Below are 23,510 nucleotides of genomic sequence, written 5' to 3'. Positions count from 1 at the left end.
TGCTCTTTTATAGTAGAATACTAAGATAATCTAACTTATTTTTTAAAGAGCTGATACTGATATCCAAAAATACCATAGAGTTGTTACAAGATGGGGGAGGGGTAGGGGGGGGGGGGGGAGTTTGTTCTGTCTCAGTATAGTTCATTTTGTATTTTGTCAACACAGTCAGTCTCCATACTTAAACTAAAAAGGAATTGTGGTGAGATTGTTGATTCCATCCTAACATTCATTGTTTCCTGTGTATTTAGTACATGAAGCTTGTTTACTATTCTACAAAGCACTTTCTTGGTTACTAGATACTCACCCAGTCCATTTAAATGTAAACCATGACAAGTGTGAAATCTGTGTCAAATTCCATTTACATTTATCATATTAATGCTTCTGAAGTGTTGATATAAATTTTCAGACTGTTGATTTGCTGCAGTTGTATCCTGGTTAACACAGGATCACCATGACAAATCACAGAAATGTGGAATGTTGAAAGCTAAGATGTTGGTATGTGTCAACAGACCTAAACATTTCTTCAGTTTCTGAGTGGCTATTGCTGTTTTATTTGTATAAACATTGAAGCCTCTGATCAGCACAATGAAATTGAAGGAACACCGCTTTCTTGTTCTGACAGTTTTTTAAGTTTGTTAATGTCTGCAAATGACATACCAGGTTTGATTAATGCTGCTCCATGTACATTAGATGTTTCAGCTATGTGGGAAGAATTGCCACAACTGTGGCTGTCACCAAATACTATTAATTTCCTTTGTAGTTCTTGCTTTAGGTTGGGCTGAGATTAGGAAAAGTTTCCTGTAGTATTTACAAGCCTTTATTATCAAGCCATTTGGGAACACTGTGCAGAGTTGCATCTCTGAACACTTCAGCATAATTTAAGGTTATCACATTTTCACCTAGGATTTGTCATTTGTCTCCTTTTCAGAATGAGTTTAACTTCATGTGGAAATTTTAGTGAGCTGATTTCTTCTTTTACTTCATAACAGTTGTTCACTAAATAGTCCACTGCTTTCATACTTTTTCAGTTTTGATTACAGGCCATTTTGCCATTAGTCCCTGATAAAGAAGAAATTTTAGTACCATTTTGATCATGTTGTTGAGATTTTGTCTGAATACAAAAATGTATAGTATTGTGTTTTTGATCTAGTGTAAAGCTGTCTCTAGACTGTGAGATAAAAATAACTTTACTTAAACTAATATCATAGTGATGGAAATTGCAGAATGAAAAATTTATTATTATTGCTTCAAGTATGAGTTACAAGATGCTATCCAAAATTTTCGGGACTGGTGCTGCCATCTGTTGAAAACCTTATCTTTGGGCTAATGGTCACCATCACACACGAAGTAGTTCCCATCCACCTGTACATACCGGTCTCAGTGCTTCTGCCACTGGTTAAACATTTTCTGGAAGTCCTGTTCTTTGAGGGTGTTTATCACCACCAGTGATGCTTCTTGAATCCTCTCTAGAGTGTTGAACCGATGGCCTTTCAACTTGAGTTTCATTTTGGGAATAGCGCGAAGTTGCAAGGTGCCAAATCTGGTGAGTACCGGTGGGCGGGGTACAAACACCATGTTGTTTTTTGCCAGAAATGTCCTGGTGAGCAAGGACGTGTGACAGGGTGCGTTGTCATGATGCAGCAGGCAGTTCCCTTGACGCCAAAGTTTGGGCCATCGTCACCGCACTTTTTCATGGAGCCGTCACAAAACATCACAGTAGTACGCGGAATTCACTGTTTGGTTGGGTGGGACAAATTCTTTGTGCACAATTCCCTTGGTATCAAAGAAAACAATGATCATGCTCTTCACCTGGCTCACTTTTTTTAGTCTTGCAGAGCTCGGACTCTTCCACTGGGACGATTCTCGCTTTGTATCTGGGTCATAACCGTAAACCCAGTTCTCGTCACCAGTGATAACCCATGACAAGAAGGTTATATCATCAGATGCGGTGTAACCAAGGTCTGTGCACACTTCAACCATCATAAAATTACCCCACACCGAACACACGAGTATTACGGAAATCACTGTGGACATGCAACACGTCCTCCCAGATGAATGCTGCTCCTTACACTGACTCATCACATATGCAGCTCTCACCACCTAGCGGTGCAAAGATCTACTACTTCTACTTTCTAGATGGCAGCACCAGTCCCGAAAATTTTGGATTCCACCTTGTATACTGGAATTTTTACTGTGTATAGGCATATGCTATCCTTATAGCATTACATCCAACTTATTATGTATATCTCCACCTTGGGGAATGAAAACCACATTAAAATAAGTGGTATGTCAATAAGGTGGTCATTATTTATATAATTTTTTTATAACTGGCTACGACTATAGGGCCTTACATTAGTTTTAGTGCAGTACTAGTGTGCTACAATTATAGCCTGCTTTACGTAAGATGCCGCTTCTGTGCATACAGACGGAGTGATAGGGAGGCGTGGGGGGAATGAGGTTTGCACATGTGTGGCAACAGAGAGCAGGCAAATGAGGTCCGTGTTGCCAAACTGTGTTGCTGCAGACAACAGTCATGTTCATTTGCCTTCAGTACATCGTATTATACGTCCAAATCTATGAGGGAATAATACATTTTAAAACCGATTTCGATCATTTGTCTATATAAGAGAAATCTTACTTGTGAGTCTTGCCGTTGTGGCCACTGCTCTACAGCAATTGTCTGTGTGACTTTGGAAGGCAAGAATAGATGATACAGCTGTGTGAAGGCATCAAGAACAATTTTTCTCAAAACCACAATTGCCTAATAACAAGATCACTGCTGATCAATATAAATCACTATGTATAAAAAAGAATTACTGGTAGCAAACACTAGTGCGAAAGACTGTTGTAAAAATTGTCAGTATGTTATTATATTTTTCGGTGTCAACAGTCATTATGAGTTTAAAATAACTTGTTCAACATTACAGTGGGAGAACACATTTATGATCCATTGAACAAGCTAATAATTAACCATCTTCTGTGAATAACTCAACAGAATGCTGACTGATAAAGTCTAAAACCATCGATATTTCAACAGGTAACCCTCCCTTCCATTTTAAGTCATTTTCCAAATCATGCCATGAAAATGACAGGGGCTTACATGGCAAAATACTGGACTTTTTGATAAATTTATCCAGCTGCATTCTTGCAAGTAATACAACAGGCTGGGAAAAGCTTAACTTCTCCATAGGCAATGTGTTGAAAATTACAGTCTGAATACTTCACAGGCTACATAATTCTTATCAATAAAAGCTAGGAAGTTCTCATGTACTTTGTATGCAATTGATATGTTGACAAAAATGTTTTTAAAAATGATTCCTTAAAACTAATAAAGATCATTATTTTACTTTGTTTCAGAGTCTACATCTTAATACTATCTGCTATCTGAGTCCATGTCAGAACCATCTGATTATAAATTTAGGATGATACATTCAAGGCTTTTATCTGTCTTCACCTCCCTGCGAAAGTCTTATTTTTGAAACTTTTCAGCATGACACACACAGTGTACCCACGCTGATGGGGGATGCTGTCCGTTTCGTGCACAAGCCTTTCAGTGTCTATTATCTTGAAAGTTTTTTTATTATTATTATTCACATAGCTTGTAACCTGTGTGCAAATTAATTCTATTGGATTATGGAAATGGAAATGAAGTCCCATGCTTCTTGACAGAGTGTTGGGGAATGATGTGGGAGACCCACACTGCTGTAGTAGACAAGGTCCGAATGGAGGTGGTTTGCCGTTGCCTTCCTCTGGCCATAATTGGGATGGATGATGATGATGATGATGATGATGATGATAGCACCACCCAGTCATCTCGAGGCAGGTGAAAATTCATGACCCCACCGGGAATCGAACCCAGGACCCAACGCTCATGAAGCGAGAACGCTACTGCGAGACTACAATATGCGGATTGTTGGATTATATTGACAGTAATATGTGGGTAAATGCAAAACCGTGTGACCACATTCACATGCAAGAAAGTCAAATTTGTACATTCTGTCGTGCGACTTTTATAAAGTAACGAGCTGCTTTATAAAGTAACTGCTTTATAAAGTGACGAGTATGCTTCTATGTTCAGCATGAGTCTGGCTAATATTGTCCAGATTTTTTTTTTATTTTTCAGCCAGAGCACAGTATTCCCTTCCCTGGTGCTCGTACTTTGTCATTTCTCTGTAACAGCTGAACGATAACTGGCACAGTAATTACAATGACCGACTTCAAAGCTAGGTATGGCAAGAATTTTTCAGTGAATCGCTTCTTGAAAGTGACAGTATTTATTTCTGAATGGTAGTCACTGCTGTTTTTCATACACCTAAATACAAGTTTACTCTCAGGAACCAAATCAGAAGAAAAGCCAACATCCAGAATAAATATCAGAGAACCTTTTCCTAAGGGAACTTTGAAACTGCCAGTAACATCCCTCATTTTCCAGCAGGTATTCATGGAATGATTCTGATTGATCCACGTTTCATCAAGGCAATGCACTGTAGAACTACCTCCTTTCTTGTATCATGCATCTTTATAACAGACGTGCTTTGTACTGCTTCTATGTCACTTGTTTTAATTAAAAACTCTACTTAACGTGTTTAAAACCAATGTATTTTAAAATTCTTTACACTGATGAAGCACTACCTTTGAAGCCAATTTGCTCAGGCATAACTGTAGCAAGTTTTTGTGATGTTGAGTATTCACTTATAAAAATTTCAGACACAGAGCACTTTAAAACATTGTTGTCAAAAACATCTATTTTTGTTACAGATATCCTGCAATTCCGATGATTTTCAGGTGACACAAAAACAAATTTTCCTAAGGTTTCTCCAACTCCGATGCTTTTGTTTACTATTCTCTGAACAGTTCTCTTGCCAACACATGCTTGAGCAGTTTGTTCTTGATTCTTCAAAGTGTCAAAAATAGAAGTGTCACTTTCAGATTCACATTTGAAGAAATTATAAATATGGGACATTAACGTCCTTGACTGCTTGTGAAGCATGTACATCTACATGATTACTCTGCAATTCACAATTAAGTGCCTAGCAGAGCGTTCATAGAACCACATTCAAGCTATTTCTCTACCGTTTCCCTGCCGAACAGTGCGCAGCAAATACAAACGGTATTTTCACAATCTGAGGAGAAAGTTGGTGACTGAAATTTCATGGAAAAATCCTGCCACAATGAAAAACACTTTTTCCTCAGTTGCCACCCCAATTCGCATATCATATCCCAGGAAGTATCTTCCCTGTTTCATGAAAATACAAAACAAGCTGCCCTTCTTTGAACTTTTTCGATCAGTTCTATCTGCCGTGCATCCCACAATTGACATCAATACTCCAGACGAGGACGGAAAAGCGTAGTGTAAATAGTCTCTTTAGTAAACCTGTTACATTTTCTAAGTGTTCTACCAATAAATGGCAGTCTTTGGTTTGCTTTCCATGCAACATTATCCATATGATAATTGCATTTTAAGTTATTCGTAATTGTGTTTTGTTGAATTTACAGCCTTTATAATTGTGTATTTTGTCCTGTAAACCGAATTTAGTGGATTTCTTTTACTACTCATGTGGATGACTTTAGACTTTTCATTGTTTAGAGTCAGTTGCCACTTTTCTCACCACATAGATAACTTGTCTAAGTTGTTTTCTAATGTGTTTTAATCTCTGATGACTTTATAAGATTGTAAACCACAGCATCATTTGCAAACAGTCTAAGAGGGGTGCTCAGATTGTCTCTTAAATCCTTTACTAGATCAGAAACAGAGGAGCAGCTGCAACGCATCCTTGCAAATGCCAGATATCACTTCTCCCTTACTCGATTTTCCATCAATTACCACTTACAGTGACCTTTCTGACAGGAAATCATGAAACCAGTCACACGACTAAGACGATACTCCATAGGCACGCAACTTAATTAAAGTTTAATTGTGAGGAACTTCATGTTTATTGCCGTCACATGACATTTTCATTTAAAAATCACTCTAAAACGTTTACAGATATACATTCACATCTATACTGCTACAAGAAATTAACATCAACATCTGAGTGAATAATTCAGTCATTCTGTGAAAGATACTGCATTGTCGCAAAATGCAGCAACATCACAGCACGTGGGAGAGAGATACTCGCACTCCAGTTTGTAACTCACGGCTAGCCGTGCAGAAAGAGAATTAATCTTACTATTAGCAGTTGATGGTGGGGCTGTGCAGAACTGCTGAAAACAGGCCCACCTTCCAACATGACGCGAGCTATAGGAGTAATTTTGCCAGCCGCACACACATGTTATATTTCAGAACAAAACAAAAAATTGATCATATTAGAGTTTAGTTGGTACCCATATTTTAAATCTGACACTATCCATTCTGAGGTATGATTTTGTTTGTAAAGATAATTTAGCCAAATAACACAGTATCATTTAAAGATAGTACAATTTTATTGAACTATATAGCTTACACAATGATAGCTCCACAGATCTTTGCTAAACATAATTATTGCTATTGTGCTCATTGTAATACAAATGTAGAAGGATCTATCAAAATAGAAGCAATTCATTAGCATAATTTGTTAGCATCCTTGACATCAAGTGAACAGCTGTTCAAGAGTCCAATAACCAATTTGACAACTGTAATGCATATGTTTGCTATGTACAGCACATTGTTACTTTAAGAAAATAGAATTAAGGTTACATCTGTGGTTCCTTTACTACATAGACAGTCTAAAAGTTCATGTTTCTGTTTTGAAGCAGACAATAGGTCATCATTTCTGAAATATAACATAGCTTTTCTCTATCAAACTACCCTAATATAAAAAGAATTGGACAACAAATATTTATAATTAATTTCAATCAATCTTGACAGCATAATGCCTTTATTTAGCATACATTTTAACCAGTCATAATTTAAATAATAATATCTGCAGTGTGCTGTAGAAGCACCAGAGGCACAGATTTATGTCAATACACATGTTAAGCATTATAGTATTCCATTTAACATTTTAAATGCAGCCTATGGCAAAAGGCACAACTGTGGCACTATAAAGATGCTGTCAAAAGGAAGTCTTTCACTTGGCAACGAGAACTTCATATTCTGGGTATGCTATCTCCTGACCTCCATACGGAATGTAACAGACTGTATGACTTCCTTGGACCTGCAACACACAAACATTTAAAGCAGTTAACAAATGTATCAGTACTTTAGGAACACTACCACTTTTCAAACTGATACGCATTTTATGTAAAGGTATAAGCCCCATGAATTTTTGTTTTTCCGATGATTCAACCAGTATAGAATTTAATTTTATATTTATTTTGTTTGAAAACAAGCTTCACATTTTTTACAGTTTGATAACAATAAATTTCTAACTGTACTGTGCATGCTAATTAAAGATAAACACTGACAATTGTAAACACACGTTTGTGTTTACAACTTCAGATTGCAAACTTAAGACTTTTTCATTGCCACTTCCAACATACCTTTCCAACACACATAGCTCCTTCATGTTGTGCTCTCCCTGTAAAGAGTGGCTCACCATCTTCAGTTTCTCCAGAAGGCAAGGCACCCTCAGGAACTTGGCCCTGGGCAGCTGGCACCCACGCAGCTTCACACCCACACAGTACCTGCACAACAAGATTCAGATCACGTTAATGCAATGAGGATAAGTTACAAAAAATGTGATTATATCTTTTACTTCTTTTGGTCTTCTTTCAGAGCAAATGCAGTATGGACTCTTAATCACCATGTTATATTAGGCTTTAAATTTCATTGTTTAACAGAATTTTTTGTATAAAAATGAGACTACAACATAAAAATGTGAGACTTTGCAATTAATTGTCCTTATTGTATCGGAGAAATGGTGTATCTACATATACACTCTACAAAGCACTGTGAGATGCCTGGCAGAGGGTACGTACCATTATACCATTGTTAGGGTTTCTTCCCATCCCACGATTGTTGTATATTCCTAGTCATCATTTAAAGCCAGTTTTTGAAACTTTGTTAACAGACTTTTTCAGAATAGTTTATGTCTATCTTCAAGTGACTTCCAGTTTGGTTCCTTCAGGATCTCTGTGACACATTCCCATGGATAAAAGAAACATGTGATCACTCACGCTGCCCTTCTCTGTATACATTCAATATCCCGTGATAGTCCTATTTGGTACAGGTCCCAGACAAGAGTAATATTGAAGAACCAGTCACAGAATTGATTTGTAAGCAATCTCCTTTGTAGACTGATTGCACTTCTCCAGTATTCTACCAATAAACTGCAGCCTACTACCTGCTTTACCCATGACTGAACCTATGCCATCATTCCATTTCATATCCCTACAAAGTGTTATACCTAGATACTTGTACGAGTTGGACGATTTCAACAGTGAATCATTGATATTATAGTCATAGGATACTACATGTATTAGTTTAGTGAAGTGCACAATTTTACATTTTAAAGCAAGTTGCCAATCTTTGCACCACTTTGACATCTTATCAAGATGTGACTGAATATTTTTGCAGCTTCTTTCACACAGTACTTCATTATAGATAACGACATCATCTGTACAAAGACTGAGGTTACTATTAACATGGTCTGCAAGGCCATGAATATATAACATGGATAGTAAAGGTCTCTGAGGCACCCCAAAAGTTACTTCAACATCTATTGATGACTCTCCATCCAACAGAACATTCTGCACCCTCCCTACCAAAAAGTTCTCAATCCAGTTGAAAATTTCACTTAATATCTATATGGTCATACTTTTGACACTAAGCATAGGTTGGTACCGAGTGAAACGCTTTTTGGAGCTCAAGAAACTCTGCATCTACCCAACTGACTTGATCCAAAGCTTTCACTACATAACATGAGAAAAGTGCAAATTGGGTTTCATACGAATGATGTTATTGGAATCCATGCTGGTTGTCATTAAGGAGGCTGCTCTGTTCAAGATACCTCATTATGTTTTTGCTCAGAATATATTCTATTGACGTTTACAAGTGATGTCAAGAATACTGGACAGTAGTTTTCTTGGTCACTTCTACTACCCTTCTTGTAGGCAGGTGTGACCTGTGCTTTTCCCCATGAACTGAGCTCAGTTTTTTGTTTGAGGGATCTATGATAGATTATAGTGAACAGAGTGGCTAACTCAGCTGCACATTTCTCTATAGAATCCGACTGGGATTCCATCGGACCATGGAGCATTGTTCATTTTTAATTATTTCAGTTGTTTTTCAGCACCACTGACACTAATAACTATTTCATTCATCATTTCAGTGGTATGAGGATTGAATCAGGGCAGTTCTCTTCGGTTTTACTTTGCAAACCAACATTTGAAAATGGAGTTGAGCATTTGAGCTTTTACTTTGTTGCCCTCAATTTCCATTCATGTCTCATTCGCTAGGGACTGTACATTGACTTTTGTGCCACTAACAGCCTTTGCATATGACCAGAATTTCTTTGGGTTTTGTAAAATACCATTTGACAATATTCTGCTACAGTAGTAAGTGAAGGCATTGCACAGTGCTCTCTTGACAGCCAAATGAATTTCATTCAAGATCTTTATCTATAGCCCTACACTTTGTTTTACACATACTATGCAGTAATCTCTGTTTCTTTAGAAGTTTCTCTACACTGACTGTATACCATGGAGGTTCCCTCCCTTTATGAACTGTTCTACTGGGTACATATCTATCCTGTGCATGGTCAACTACTCTTTTAAACTTCAACCGTAGTTCCTGTACATGCCCCAGTCCTGTGCTAAAAGTTTCAAGTTACTTGATTTTTTACCTAGTTTACTGAACTTAAACATATTTCTGCATGCTGTAGTTGTCCTTTATCCTTTGCTAATCATTGTTGACAAAACCGTGTCAAGGTCACTTATACCAGTTTCAATGTGGACATCCTCAAACATGTCAAATCTATTTGTTGCCATTGGACACACTACATTTCCATCATGAGGGGTTCCTAAGTGTGAGGTCTTTTCGAAAAATTCCAGAACTTTGTCCACAAAATTTTTCTAAGCTTACCTTTTACTTATTATGCATGGTATCCTTTGAAATATTCTCCTACACAATTCATACACCACTCCCAATGCCATTTCCACTTCTGGTAACAGTCTTTATATGCCACTTACTGGATCACATGAAGCACCATTTGTAAATTTTGTTTTATCTCATCTTATGTTGCAAATCTCTATACTTTCAATGGGGTTTTCAACTTTGGGGGAAAAAAAAGTCCACAAGGGCCAGGTTTGGAGAGTACCAAGGATGAGGCAGCACAGTGATTTTGTTTTTTTTTACAATAGTCACACACCATCAGGGATGAACGTGCAGGTGCATTACTGAGATGCAAGAACCATGAATTGTCTCACCACATACCAGGCCGTTTGCTTCTCACATTTTCTCATGGGTGTTGCAACACGATAGTACCATCAAGTAGCAGTTTATCCCTGTGGCGCGAGTTCATGATGAATTAATCTTTCAAAATCAAAGAAAACTATCAGTCTGGTTTTGAGATTTGACCTGACCTGATAAGCTTTCTCTGGTCTTTGAGAACCTTTCTTGATCCACCGTGAAGATTGAATCTTCGTCTCAACATCATAACTGTACACCCATGAGCCGTGGGCTAACTTGGCGGCAACACAATACATTCCAAGATGCCATGTCAGGATTTCATGACAGGATATAACTAAGATGTTACATTCTTCTGCAATCTGTCAGTCAGTCAACCATCAATTTGCATGCACAGTTTTGTTGACGTTCCTGACATGAATGAGAGTGATCTTTAACTTCTGTCTGGCCATTTTTAAATTGCATGAGCCAGTCATCACACCTAGTACAGTTTAAGCACTCATTGCCATAGGCTTCTTGCATCATTTGTTGCATCTCTGTAAAGGTTTTCTTTGGTTTCATGCAAAAATTCATCCAGACACATTGCTTCTCTAACTCTGCCACCTCTGAATTCACAAACTGTGTGACATAGCATTCTGCTTGATAAAACTCTGAACACTAAACTTGGGCATGTGCAGGGATGCCAACCGCATTTCACTCAAACACACCATGAGTGCGAAATTATGAAAGTCATGGAATTTTTTGAACAGACCACCTATCTGTTCCAGGCATTTTTCAGAGAAGGTATTTATTAATGTTTTGTGGGATATCTATTTGGTCTATTTGATAACTCTCTAGAACTTCAGAAGTCATCTGCCGAACAGTTTGCTGAAGACTATCTAGAACTGCTTAAATTTAATGTTAGAAGTTGTTGAGCGAGTCACGGCAAAATAGAAGAATTTTTACCCTTCAACATTTTGTTTGACACATCTTCAATAACAGTGTCTTTCTTATCCAGACTGTTAATCAATGGTAATTTTATTTCTCAAAACAGCTCACCTTCTATGTCAAACTTTCTATCTGTCTTCATAAAATCTCTCGACAAACATTTGTCACCTTTCTTTGATGAGATGATTAACTGTTTTCAGACTATAGAAATTTATCATTAGGCATAACTGCTTAAATCATGACTCTGCTCTCCTTCATAAATGAGAGTCTTCATTTAATTGTGTAGGCTTCTGCGGCCAGAGTCAGTCGACATAAAAGTTTTCTGGGTATGGTACCATGTCATTATTGTATAAAACTACTGCTGGAGAAAACCCAACATTTTGGCTACAGTTGCAGCGGCCTTCTGGGTCTGCTGCATAGCTAGAACACACCAGTAGACCTAGGAGGAGGCCACGGCAACCGTGACCGAAACTTTGGTTTTTCATCAGCAGTAGTTTTATACAATATGACATGGTACCATACCCAGGAAACGTATGTCGAGTGAGTCTTCATGTTTCACAACCACCCCCTGTGCTTACCAAAGACCTCTACAAGACTATCTCAGTAACCCAACAGCCAAAATGACTAATAAAAGAACATCAACGAGGCACTACAGTCACTGAGTGTTGCTATTTGGGCAGCAAATTAACTAATGATGGTTAAGTACAAATGGTAAAGACTGGCAATAGCAAGAAAGCATTTCTGAGAAACAAATATTTTAACATCTAACAAATTGATGCATTTGGAAGATACTGAAAGTTTTCATCTTTAGTGTAATCTTATATGGAACTAAAATGGGGGAAATAAATTATAAAGACATGATAAGGAGAGAAGCTTTTGAATGTGGTGCTACAGAAGAAAGAATACTGGAGTTTAGATGGGTAGATTGGATAATTAATGTTAAGACACTTTAGTTTCTGTATTTTAGTTTCATTTGATCCTTTCATGAACTACGAGTTGTGTCACTTGCTGGTAGCTTCCACATTACCTCTTAACTCTTCTTCTACAGTTACAGAACTAACAGCAACCCCTACCCCCAGTCCTTTAAAGAATACAAGTTCTGTGTATAAAACATCCTTACATGTCTGATCACTTTACAAATGAGTTACTATGTTACAGTTTTTCACACAAGTCAATGTTTATGACTTCATATCTTCTAAACCCATGGTAGTCAACCTGGTCCCTAACACCCACAAGTGGGCATTTCAGCTATCATGGTATGCAGTAGTGTTTTTAAAAACATATTCATTAGTTTTCCATAAAATTCGACAAATTATCTGGTAAGTACCCATAGTTATTGGCATTTGCTTTAAGTTGCTGTAACTCTACATTACAAATTTTATAATGTAAAGTTATTTAGTTAGTTTAGAAATCACCATTTCATTGTAACCGGTAGGCAGTTAAAAAATTTTACAACAGAAAAGCTAAAGTGGACACTACTACTTTCCTGAACTGCATAATTTTGCAGGTACATTCAGTGGTGTATGTAGGAACTAAACAATGTATGGAAAGTAGCTAGATATTATAAAATAGCTGTAGAAGTTATGATATTGGTGTGATTATAATGGTTGGTTGGTTGGTTGATTAAAGGGACAAAACTACTAGGTTATCAGTACCTTTTTCCTTGGACAGACAGGTGTATGTGACTGTGGATCAGAGAGAGACTACCACACAAAACCCACGGGAAGAAAACCCCATGACCTACAAAAGGTCACCAAAGCTCAGATAAGGGTCAAAAAGAAGAAAGGGAGACAGAAAAAAGATCCTAATGGAAATTGTATGTACATATATGTCACTGAATAAGGTTTGGATTTCTGCAGTCATGGTGGGGGCATGCATCAGTTGGCTTCGAGGTCATATTGCCATACTGCCAGCGATACAGTTGCAAACATCTGGCTACCAGACCATACTTTCACACCACAATCTCTTTGTGCTCAATCTGCCCTGCTCCCTCCTCTTCCTCTCTTCCTTCCCCTCCCCTCCGCCCTCAGTGAGCACTTTTTACATTTTCTGCAGTACACAGCACATACGATTGCTGTGAGAGGAACTGTGCACAGCAATTGAAAAGATGGCTGATCACTTGACTGTCCAACAGCAAGCACAGAGTGCTACACATTATGAAGTGTAGAATTCCATCATCCTGGTGCAGACAAAATGACATTCTATCATACTACAAATGGAGTGAATGCCACAATTCGCCCAGAGGCAGTACAGAACTGTCACAGAATGTTAGGCTTAGTGAAGATGCAAGAATAGCTGGTTAGCCAGTGGCAACTGTGCAGGGAATGTTTATATACAGCCCTTAAAAAAATCAACACACCAGGCGGCACGTGAAAGTGGACTCACAAGGAATGCGATATGTCAGATCTTGCATAATGAACTGAATTATCGAAAGTGGAAACCTCTCAAGTTCAACAGCTGACACCAGAAGACAGATGACGGAATGGAGTATAAGGAATCTATGTTGGGGTGGTACGAAGATTGGCCTCAACTGTTTAATAATGTCCTCTGGAGTAATAAGAGATGTTAAGTCCCATAGTGCTCAGAACCATTTGAACCTCAGTAACAAGACTTTATTCAATGTGGGAGGTTTTATAAATGAACACAACTGCCATTATTATGTGGAAGAGAACACTGGTGTTATGGTGGAGAACATGCAGTCTTGTTCAACAGTGGCTGTGTGGTGTGGAATGACTGCCACAAATGTCATCAGGCCATTTATCCTACAGGACACCATGAATGCAGAGCAAGCATATGGGATAAAATCAAAGACATTATTCTTATGCAAGATAGCAAGCACCTCACTTTGCAAATGTCAGTGTACATATGACTGGATGACAGTTTTCATGATGATGGTTGGGAAGACGTGGACCTCATGAGTGATCTGCACCATGTCCAGACCTGAAATCATATGGCTTGTTTTATGGGGCTGGGCAAAATGTGATGTGCACTGGATGAATCCTTGCACTCTGAAAGAATTGGAAGCATGGATTCAGGACATTATCAGCAACATCCCATGCAATTTCCTCCAGATGACTGGATTCCATACCCAGCCACTGGCGATTCCTACATTGAATTAAAAGTAAGCATCCACATTCTTAAGGAACACTGTAAGCATGATATTAATTTCAATAAATTAACATTGTAAATGTAGAATTTATCTGCCCATTTTCAATACCTAGTTACTTTCCAGATACCATATATTTGTAAAATGTATTGTGAATAAAATTCCTGGTAAGAAAATAATAAATTCAAATGCCATACACGGTGCTTAAATGTTTTTGCATGAACAGAAAAAATGTAGTAAGGAAACGTATTTTCCTTTCATTATTTCATGAGGTGTCAGTGAGAAAGTTCTGTAAAGGTTTTAAATTATGTGTAAAATTTGTTGGAAGTTGCTAAGTGCTTCCATTCTAAAATACTGGGTTGATGTAGTCTGCATAATTTGCACACCATGAGTTACACTGCCTCAAAACTAATACACAGTTTCCATCTTAAATACACAACTTTTTTTGCTAAAACTAACAGAAGATTATACCTATTAATGAGTAGATTATGACTGTTTTAAATTTGAGTTCAGTCAATAATTATCGGAAAAACTGAAAAATTAAATCCATTAGATAGGCAATCTGTATCTGGAATGGGAGATAAGATTAGATGTACTTTACATTCCAAATAAATCCATGATGAGGAGATCCTCCAGAATGTAGAACATATCAGAAAAACAAAAATACACAAATATTTTCGAAGGAAAACGAATACAATTATCTACCTTCCACAGAGCCCAAGTGAAATAGTACTCCTCACGAACATGGAGTAACTCAAGAATATTTTAAACATTTTCATAAAGTAATAAATACATTGTCACAAAACATGTGAATGTTCAATGTAATTAGGTGTATATGATAATTCTTGGGGTAATATGTAGCCATATGTAAACAGAAATATCATTTTATAACACTTATTTACAATGATCAAATTTGTTGTATAGAATATGTACAGATGTCAGATTGTACTGATACTGGAGTGAGCAGGTAGCTGCTTTATCATTTAGTAATATAGATAATATTGAAATTACTTGCTATTATCTTCAATTTCTAATGCCTATGTGTTCAATTTATTATAGACTATATATGTTTTATTATATGTATAATTTTAAGACCCATTTACAACATGGAGTAATCAGTAGTGAAACACATTTTTTGCTTGTTATGATTATATATAAAGTTTTTGCTGTGCTTATTAGTTTCCTCTATTTTGTTTGAAATATAAACTATTTGTCTGTACACTTTTGATAGTTTTTAGGAGTGTATCTTAATATCTAACTTCAAGGACTGAACATTCCTGTTAACTTCAGGACAGTGTGCAATGTTTACTGTAAATATGACTCCAGGCCAATGGAACATTAACAACATGATAAACATCTATGTCATGATGTAAACAATATTAAAATAAGAGTGTACTTGAGAAAACAAATTACACAAAGGCAGCATTGCTAGGTGTTATTTATCTTTAGGATGCAAAACTTCAATACCATTGATAAACACATTTAAAATTAGAAAACAGCTATTTGTAGCTTCCATAACATTCCCAAATGTATCCCTCTTTCCTCCATGAGAAGGAACTAATGGTTGTAAAAGCTAGGTAATAATTTTTTCCCGCTTTTAAATTTGTATTGGAAGCACTGAAATTTCTGAAATCTCTTTCCTTCTAATTTTCTTTCTTTTTTTGTGGTCACATAAATATTAAGTTATCATTAGAAAATAAACAGTAGCTATTTGAATTAACTACAATGAAGTATTCTATAAATCTTTTCTTGGGTTTGTTGTAGTTCTGGAATAATTAGTATTTTGTCTGTTTCTGACTTTAAAGGTGTGGCCATGCTGGTTTGATAAAAATGTATTACCCCCTACTCTGCTGCTCCAAATGTGTGTATCAATAGGCCAACTTCCAGTGTCAGTTTGACATTTTGTTTTGGAAAGTGTTTCCTCTGCCATTTATCTACTTTTAATCTTACTTTCTATGTATATTTCACCTTCTGTCCTGAGATCTGACACTACCACCTCTGACCTCAGCAGATGGGGACTTTTTCTTTCAATTTATACTCTCCTCCCTCCAACACTCACACCTCATTCCTTTCTGTTACTTCAGTCATTAACCTGATCTCCCAGTCCAAAATGGGGGAATATGCGAGTATATACTTAACACACTCCTTTTGTGGACATGCATTGATCAGCCAGCACATTATGACTGCCTACCCAATGTTCAGTATGTCCACCTTTGACACAGATAACAGTGGCTACATGTCACGGCATGGAATCAATAAGACCTTAGTAGGTTTCTAGAGGGAATTGGCACCACATCTGCACACATAATTCACATAATTCCCATAAATTCTGGAGAGGATGATGACAAGCTCTGACACCACATTCAGTCACATCCCAGATGTGTTTCTGGCAAGTTGGGAGGCCAGCACATCAATTCGAACTCGCCCCTGTGTTTCTCAAACACATTTTCAGCACATTGCTGGCCTTGCGACATGGTGTATTATCTTGCTGAAAAATGCTACTGCTGTCAGGAAACACCATCATCATGAAGGACTGCATGTGGTCTGCAACCAGTGGACAATACTCCTTGGCCATCATGGTGCCCTGCACAAGCTCCACTGGACCCAAGGGTAGCAATGTGAATGTTCCTCAGAGCATAATGGAGCCACCACCAGCCTGTCTCCATCCCATGGTACAGTGTCAAGGAACTGCCCCCAGGGAAGATAACAATTCATGCCCTAGCATCAGCATGATGAAGGTATTGGGATTCATCAGGCTGTGTAACACTGCCACTGCAACAACATCCAGTGCTGACTCATGTGCCCATTTCAGTCATATTTGTCAATGCCATGGTATTAACGCTGGCACATACATGCGTCGTCAGCTGCAAAAGCCCATCGTTAGTAGTGTTCGGTTTTTTTTTTTTTTTTTTTTTTTTTTTGGTAGGGTTTAAGGGCGCTCAACTGCTGAGGTCATTAGCGCCCAGTCACTGGTGTTAGAGCACAAGGAACCTGCTAAAACTCAAGGGGATGGGGGGACATCAAAAGGACCTGACAAAGATGCAGATGAAATAAGTAAAAAGGTTAAATGTCTTTGGTCAAGCCAGTTAAAGTTATAAAACGCAGAAGACGAGCAGCTGCTCGAGCGTCATCAGCTAAAACATCCGGTAAGGTAGATGGCAGGGACAGGACAACACGAAATTGACTAAAACGGGGACACGACAATAAAAGATGGCGCACCGTTAATGCCTGACCATAAGGGCACTGCGGGGCTGGGTCACCAGAGAGCAGGTAGCGGTGGCTAAACCGGCAATGCCCAATCCGCAACCTGGTCAGAAGGACCTCCTCGCGCCGAGATGGTCGGGAGGAAGTTGTCCAAGCAGTTGGGAGCGGTTTTACTGCCTGGAGCTTGTTTCCTTGGAGGGATGACCAAGCATCCCACCACAAGGACACAAGCCTCTTAAATACATCCCCACAAACGTCAGATGACGGGACACAATGGGAGGCTGGCCGAGGCTGGAGGACTGCAGCCTTGGCTGCAGCATCCGCAGCCTCATTCCCAGGCACTCCTACATGTCCGGGGACCCACAGAAAGCTGACAGAACCGCCATTATCAGCGAAACAATGGAGGGACTGCTGTATTCGTTGAATCAAGGGATGGACCGGATAGGGAGCCCCAAGGCTCTGAAGAGCACTGAGTGAGTCAGTGCAGAGGACATACGATGAATGGCGGTGGCGGCGGGCATACTGAATGGCCTGATGGAGAGCAAAAAGCTCGGCCGTAAAGCTGGAACATTGGTCAAGGAGCCGGTATTTAAAGGTGGCGGTCCCGACGACAAAGGCACAGCCGACACCATCGTCAGTTTTGGAGCCATCGGTGTAAATAAAGGTGTGACCAGCAAGTCGAGCACGAAGTTCGACAAACCGTGAGCAATACACTGCAGCCAGAGTACCCTCCTTCGGGAGTGAGCTGAGGTCGAAATAAATACGAACCGGAGCCTGGAGCCAAGGTGGTGTCGGGCTCTCACCCTCTCTGAAGGTGGTAGGGAGGGCAAAATCCAATTGTCGAAGCAGGCGACGGAAGCGGACTCCGGGGGGCAGCAGGGCAGACACATATAACCCGTACTGAAGGTCGAGAGAATCGGCGAAGAAGGACTTGTAAGAGGGGTGTTCGGGCATAGACAACAGCCGGCAGGCATACCGACACAGCAGTATGTCGCGCCGGTAGGTCAACGGTAACTCGGCAGCTTCAGCGTAAAGACTCTCGACAGGACTAGTGTAGAAGGCTCCGGTCGCAAGACGTATCCCCCGATGGTGGATGGAGTTGAGCCGGCGTAAGAGGGATGGCCGAGCGGACGAGTAGACGAAGCTCCCATAATCCAGCTTCGATCGGACTATGGACCGATACAAGCGAAGCAGGACAGTGCGATCCGCTCCCCAAGATGAACCGCTAAGAACTCTGAGGACATTAAGGGAACGTGTACAACGGGCCGCCAAATAAGAGACATGTGGAGACCAACACAGTTTCCGGTCCAACGTGAGCCCTAGAAACTTAGTTGTGTCCACGAATGGGAGAACAACGGGACCGAGATGTAAGGATGGCGGAAGGAACGCTTTATATCGCCAAAAGTTGATACAAACCGTCTTCTCTTCAGAGAACCGGAAGCCATTTGCCACGCTCCATGAGTAGAGGCTGTCTAGACAACGCTGGAGGCAGCGCTCCAGGAGGCATGTTCTCTGGGCACTGCAGTAGATCGCGAAGTCATCGACAAAGAGAGAGCCTGAGACATTAGGTGGAATGCAATCCATAATTGGATTGATCGCGATGGCAAAAAGGGCTACGCTCAAGACGGAGCCCTGAGGCACTCCGTTCTCCTGGAGGAAGACGTCGGACAATACGGAACCCACACGTACCCTAAACTTTCGATCCGTTAAAAAGGAATCAATAAAAAGGGGCAGACGACCGCGTAGGCCCCACTTGTGCATAGTGCGGAGGATACCTCCTCTCCAACAGGTATCATAAGCCTTCTCCAAGTCGAAGAACACGGCTACCGTTTGGCGCCTTCGCAAAAAGTTGTTCATGATTAATGTCGACAAGGTCACAAGTTGGTCAACAGCGGAGCGGCGGCGACGAAAGCCGCATTGGACATTAGTAAGTAGTCGTCGAGATTCAAGAATCCAAACTAACCGAGCATTAACCATGCGCTCCATCACCTTACAGACACAGCTTGTAAGAGAAATGGGGCGGTAACTAGAAGGAAGGTGTCTATCCTTCCCGGGTTTGGGTATAGGAACAACAACGGCGTCACGCCAACGCATGGGGACCTGACCTTCGGTCCAGACGCGATTGTAGGTACGAAGAAGGAAGCTTTTGCCCGCCGGAGAAAGGTGTGCCAGCATCTGAACGTGAATGGCATCTGGCCCCGGAGCAGAGGACCGGGACAGTGCAAGCGCACGTTCGAGTTCCCGCATAGTAAAGGGGGCATTGTAAGTCTCCAGATTCAGCGAGTGGAAGGAAGGTCGCCGAGCCTCGTCTGCCTCTTTCCTGGGAAGGAAGGCAGGATGGTAATGGGCGGAGCTTGAAACCTCCGCGAAAAAGCGGCCAAAGGCGTTGGAGACAGCCACAGGATCAACAAGGACCTCAGTACCTGAGGTCAGGCCAGGTACTGAGGAGTGGGCCTTAATGCCCGACAGCCGGCGCAGGCTACCCCAAACAACGGAAGAGGGAGTAAAACTGGTAAAGGAGCTCGTGAAAGAGGCCCAGCAAGCTTTTTTGCTGTCTTTGATGACTCTACGGCATTGCGCTCGGAGTCGTTTGTATTCAATACAATTCGCCAACGTAGGATGGCGGCGAAAGGTGCGTAAAGCACGTCGTCGAGCACGGATAGCGTCCCTACAAGCCTCGTTCCACCAGGGGACGGAAACGCGACGTGAAGAAGAAGTAGTACGAGGTATGGAACGTTCGGCAGCATTGATAATAACAGCCGTGAGGTATTCGACCTGACTGTCACAACTGGAAAAATCGCGGTCCGGAAAGGTCGCCAGGGAGGAGTAAAGTCCCCAGTCAGCTTTCAGTATGTTCCAGCGCGAAGGACGTGGGGATGGGGTGTGGTGCAGGAGACGAACGACACAGGGGAAGTGGTCGCTCGAATAGGTGTCAGAAAGGACATACCACTCGAACCGACGGGCAAGAGTGGTAGAACAGATCGAGAGGTCCAAGTGGGAGTAGGTATGAGTAGAGTCCGAGAGGAAAGTCGGGGCGCCGGTATTGAGGCAGACAAGATTGAGATGGTTGAAGACATCCGCCAAGAGTGAGCCTCTTTGACAGGATGCAGGAGAGCCCCAAAGGGGATGATGGGCATTGAAGTCGCCAAACAATAAGAACGGCGGGGGAAGCTGATCGATCAGGTGCATCATGTCAGCCCGACTAACAGCAGATGACGGTGGAGCGTAGACGGTACAAACTGAAAAAGTAAAAGCAGAAAGAGTAATGTGGATAGCTATTGCTTGGAGTGGGGTGGTCAATGGGATGGGATGGTAATAGACATCGTCCCGAACGAGCAACATGACCCCACCATGAGCTGGGATACCGTCCACAGGGGCGAGGTCATACCGCTCCGAGGTATAGTGGGAAAAGGCAATACGGTCAGTCGGGCGCAACTTGGTTTCCTGGAGACCAAGGACGAGCGGACAGTGCAATGAAACAACGCCATTGCTAGTCAAAAAGTTGGGGGAACGAGACGGGGAAGAGCTGGTCACCTCGATGGCCGCGGAGGGCCAGGTTGCGAGGCAACAACGCTACAACTGACGGCAGGCGGATCCGGTTCCATCGACTCGTCGCCAGCTGCGGCCGCTGTCCCTGATTGTGTAGGAGGGGCCGCATCATTTGCCGACAAAAGGCCGGCGGAACGCCTGGCAGCAGAGCGTCCCGGCGAAACTGAGGACGGCCGGGAGCAGCGACTCACGGATGAAGCGTCAGATGAAACGCGCCGGGGTGGAGAGGGGGATAGAGATTTCTTCTTGGAGGCCTTCTTGGAAGGCCGAGGAGGCACAGGGATGGTGGGCTGGACCCGAAGAAGGTCCTCACGCGCGGGGTCCGTTTTCGAACGCCGGACCTCGGAAGCTGGGGTCCGGAACGTTTCCCCGATGGACGCCTGAGAAGAGGATCACTTCTCAGGTGGCGTGGGGGGAGGAGGAGGAGGAAGGGTGGCCCCTGGGGCAGGGGGGGTGGGGGCCGCGGGGGAGGAGGAGTTGGAAGGGAGGGATTTGGGAGGCGGAGGCAGAGCCCCCTGACGGGCAGAGGAGGCGGAGGGGGGACAGGATAGAGGTGAGGATACAGCGGAAGGAGTGGACACAACTGAGGCAAACGAAGTGGCCAGTGACACGGGATGAAGGCGGTCATACTTCTTCCTGGCCTCAGAATAAGAGAGCCGATCCAAAGTTTTGATTTCTTGTATCTTTTTCTCCTTCTGATAGGCGGGGCAGTCTGGGGACCTAGGCGAGTGGACGCCAGGACAATTAGGGCACCGAGGTGGTGGAGTGCAAGTATGTTCCTCACGAAGAGGACGTCCACAGTCGCCACAAAGGGGCTCAGCCTCACACCGCGACGACATGTGCCCAAAGCGCAAACACCTAAAACAGCGCATAGGAGGCGGGACGTAAGGTCGCACGTCGCACCGGTAGCACATCACCTTTACCTTCTCCGGGAGAACGTCCCCCTCGAAGGCGAGGATAAAGGCCCCGGTGTCGATGCGACGGTCTTTGGGGCCACGCTGGACTCACCGGACGAAATGCACGCCGCGGCGCTCCAGGTTGGCCCTGAGCTCCTCATCAGATTGTAGCAGGAGGTCACGATGAAAAATAACCCCCTGCGTCCTATTTAGTGCCAGATGTGGGACAATGGAGACTGGGATGTCCCCTAGGCGGTCGCACGCCTGGAGTGCCGCCGATTGTGTGGCAGAGGTGGTCTTGATAAGAACGGACCCTGATCGCATCTTGCTGAGAGCCTCGATTTCCCCGAAGACGTCCTCAATGTGTTGAACAAAGAACATGGGCTTGGAGGTAGCGAACGTCCCCCCATCTGTTCGAGAACAGACCAAATAGCGGTGGAAGTACTTCGCCCCAAGCCGGCGGGCCTGTCCCTCCTCCCATGGAGTGGCCAAGGGGGAAAGGGCAGGAGAACCAGAACTAGAAACGGTACCTTTTCTTTTGGAAGACTCGGCCGCAGAGCGACCTGATACGTGTTGGCGTTTCATGTGCGAAACGTCCGCCCCGATACCACCCACTCCGACCAGGGGCTCTCCCCACGGGCGCCACCCAGCCGCAGCAAGGGCCACCTGGCAGGATGACCATTGCCGGGAGTCCTGATGCCCCAAGGAGACGGGCATCTACTCCTTGGCCAACGTGGGGAGGGTGCAGCTCAGGTATCGGCAGTACGATCCCTGTGTTGTCAGGGGGCTACAACCTAGAGGGTACATGACGACCCCACCACAACGGGCTGGCTACCGTGCTGGATTTCTGGTGCCATGGAAAGTCCATCATGATCGCTGGTGCAGATGGAGATGCACTATGGGCGTAACTTGGACAACCCATCAGGCGTTTAGGCCCAATTTGAGGAATAATGGGTATGGTGACAACGCCGGTGCAATGCTGAGTGCCAAGGTCTTAGTGCACTTAGGACCAGTGGTACACCATGTAAGGTGTCCTTCCCCAAAAGGCTCGTACTTCTGTAGAATTTTGAAAAATGGAGGTCAAACCCCAAGGGGGACCATCACATTAAGGCCAAAACATTTGAGACTCCTTTTAGTCGCCTCTTACGACAGGCAGGAATACCGCGGGCCTATTCTTGCCCCCGAACCCGCAGGGGGGTGTTCGGTTTATGGTGTGTTCAGACTCACTTGTTCTCTGCTCAGCATGAAGGTCTGATGTTAGTTCTGCCACAGTTCAGTGCCTGTCCTGTTTTACCAGACTGCCCAACTTAGACTTCTGACATCTGTAATGAGGGGTGGCTGCCCAACTCCACAATGTCTGGACATAGTTTCATCTTGGTTTCACCATGTGTTCAAGACTATGTGTGTGTGTGTGTGTGTGTGTGTGTGTGTGTGTGTGTGTGTGTGTGTGTGTGTGTGTGTAGCAGTCATTCCTATTCCTTGCCGGGTGATGCTGCTACCA

At 42.3% G+C, this 23,510-nt stretch overlaps 1 protein-coding gene across 2 annotated transcripts in view; it reads right to left on the bottom strand.

The window, feature by feature from the left end:
• Positions 1–6,817: 6,817 nt before the first annotated feature.
• LOC124797848 overlaps positions 6,818–23,510 on the bottom strand; it is a 60,252-nt gene continuing 43,559 nt past the window's right edge. For both annotated transcript variants that reach the window (XM_047260907.1, XM_047260908.1), the window contains 2 exons: positions 7,462–7,605; positions 6,818–7,136 (listed from right to left, as the gene is read on the bottom strand). In XM_047260907.1, the coding sequence (XP_047116863.1) occupies positions 7,050–7,136; positions 7,462–7,605 (231 nt within the window). In that variant the 3' untranslated portion in view covers positions 6,818–7,049. The remainder of the gene's footprint in view (positions 7,137–7,461; positions 7,606–23,510) is intronic.

The sequence above is a fragment of the Schistocerca piceifrons genome, chromosome 5 (assembly GCF_021461385.2).
Source record: "Schistocerca piceifrons isolate TAMUIC-IGC-003096 chromosome 5, iqSchPice1.1, whole genome shotgun sequence".
NCBI classification, from domain to species: domain Eukaryota; kingdom Metazoa; phylum Arthropoda; class Insecta; order Orthoptera; family Acrididae; genus Schistocerca; species Schistocerca piceifrons.
Note: the sequence above shows the minus strand (reverse complement) of the source record. Positions and strands in the feature narration are given on the sequence as shown.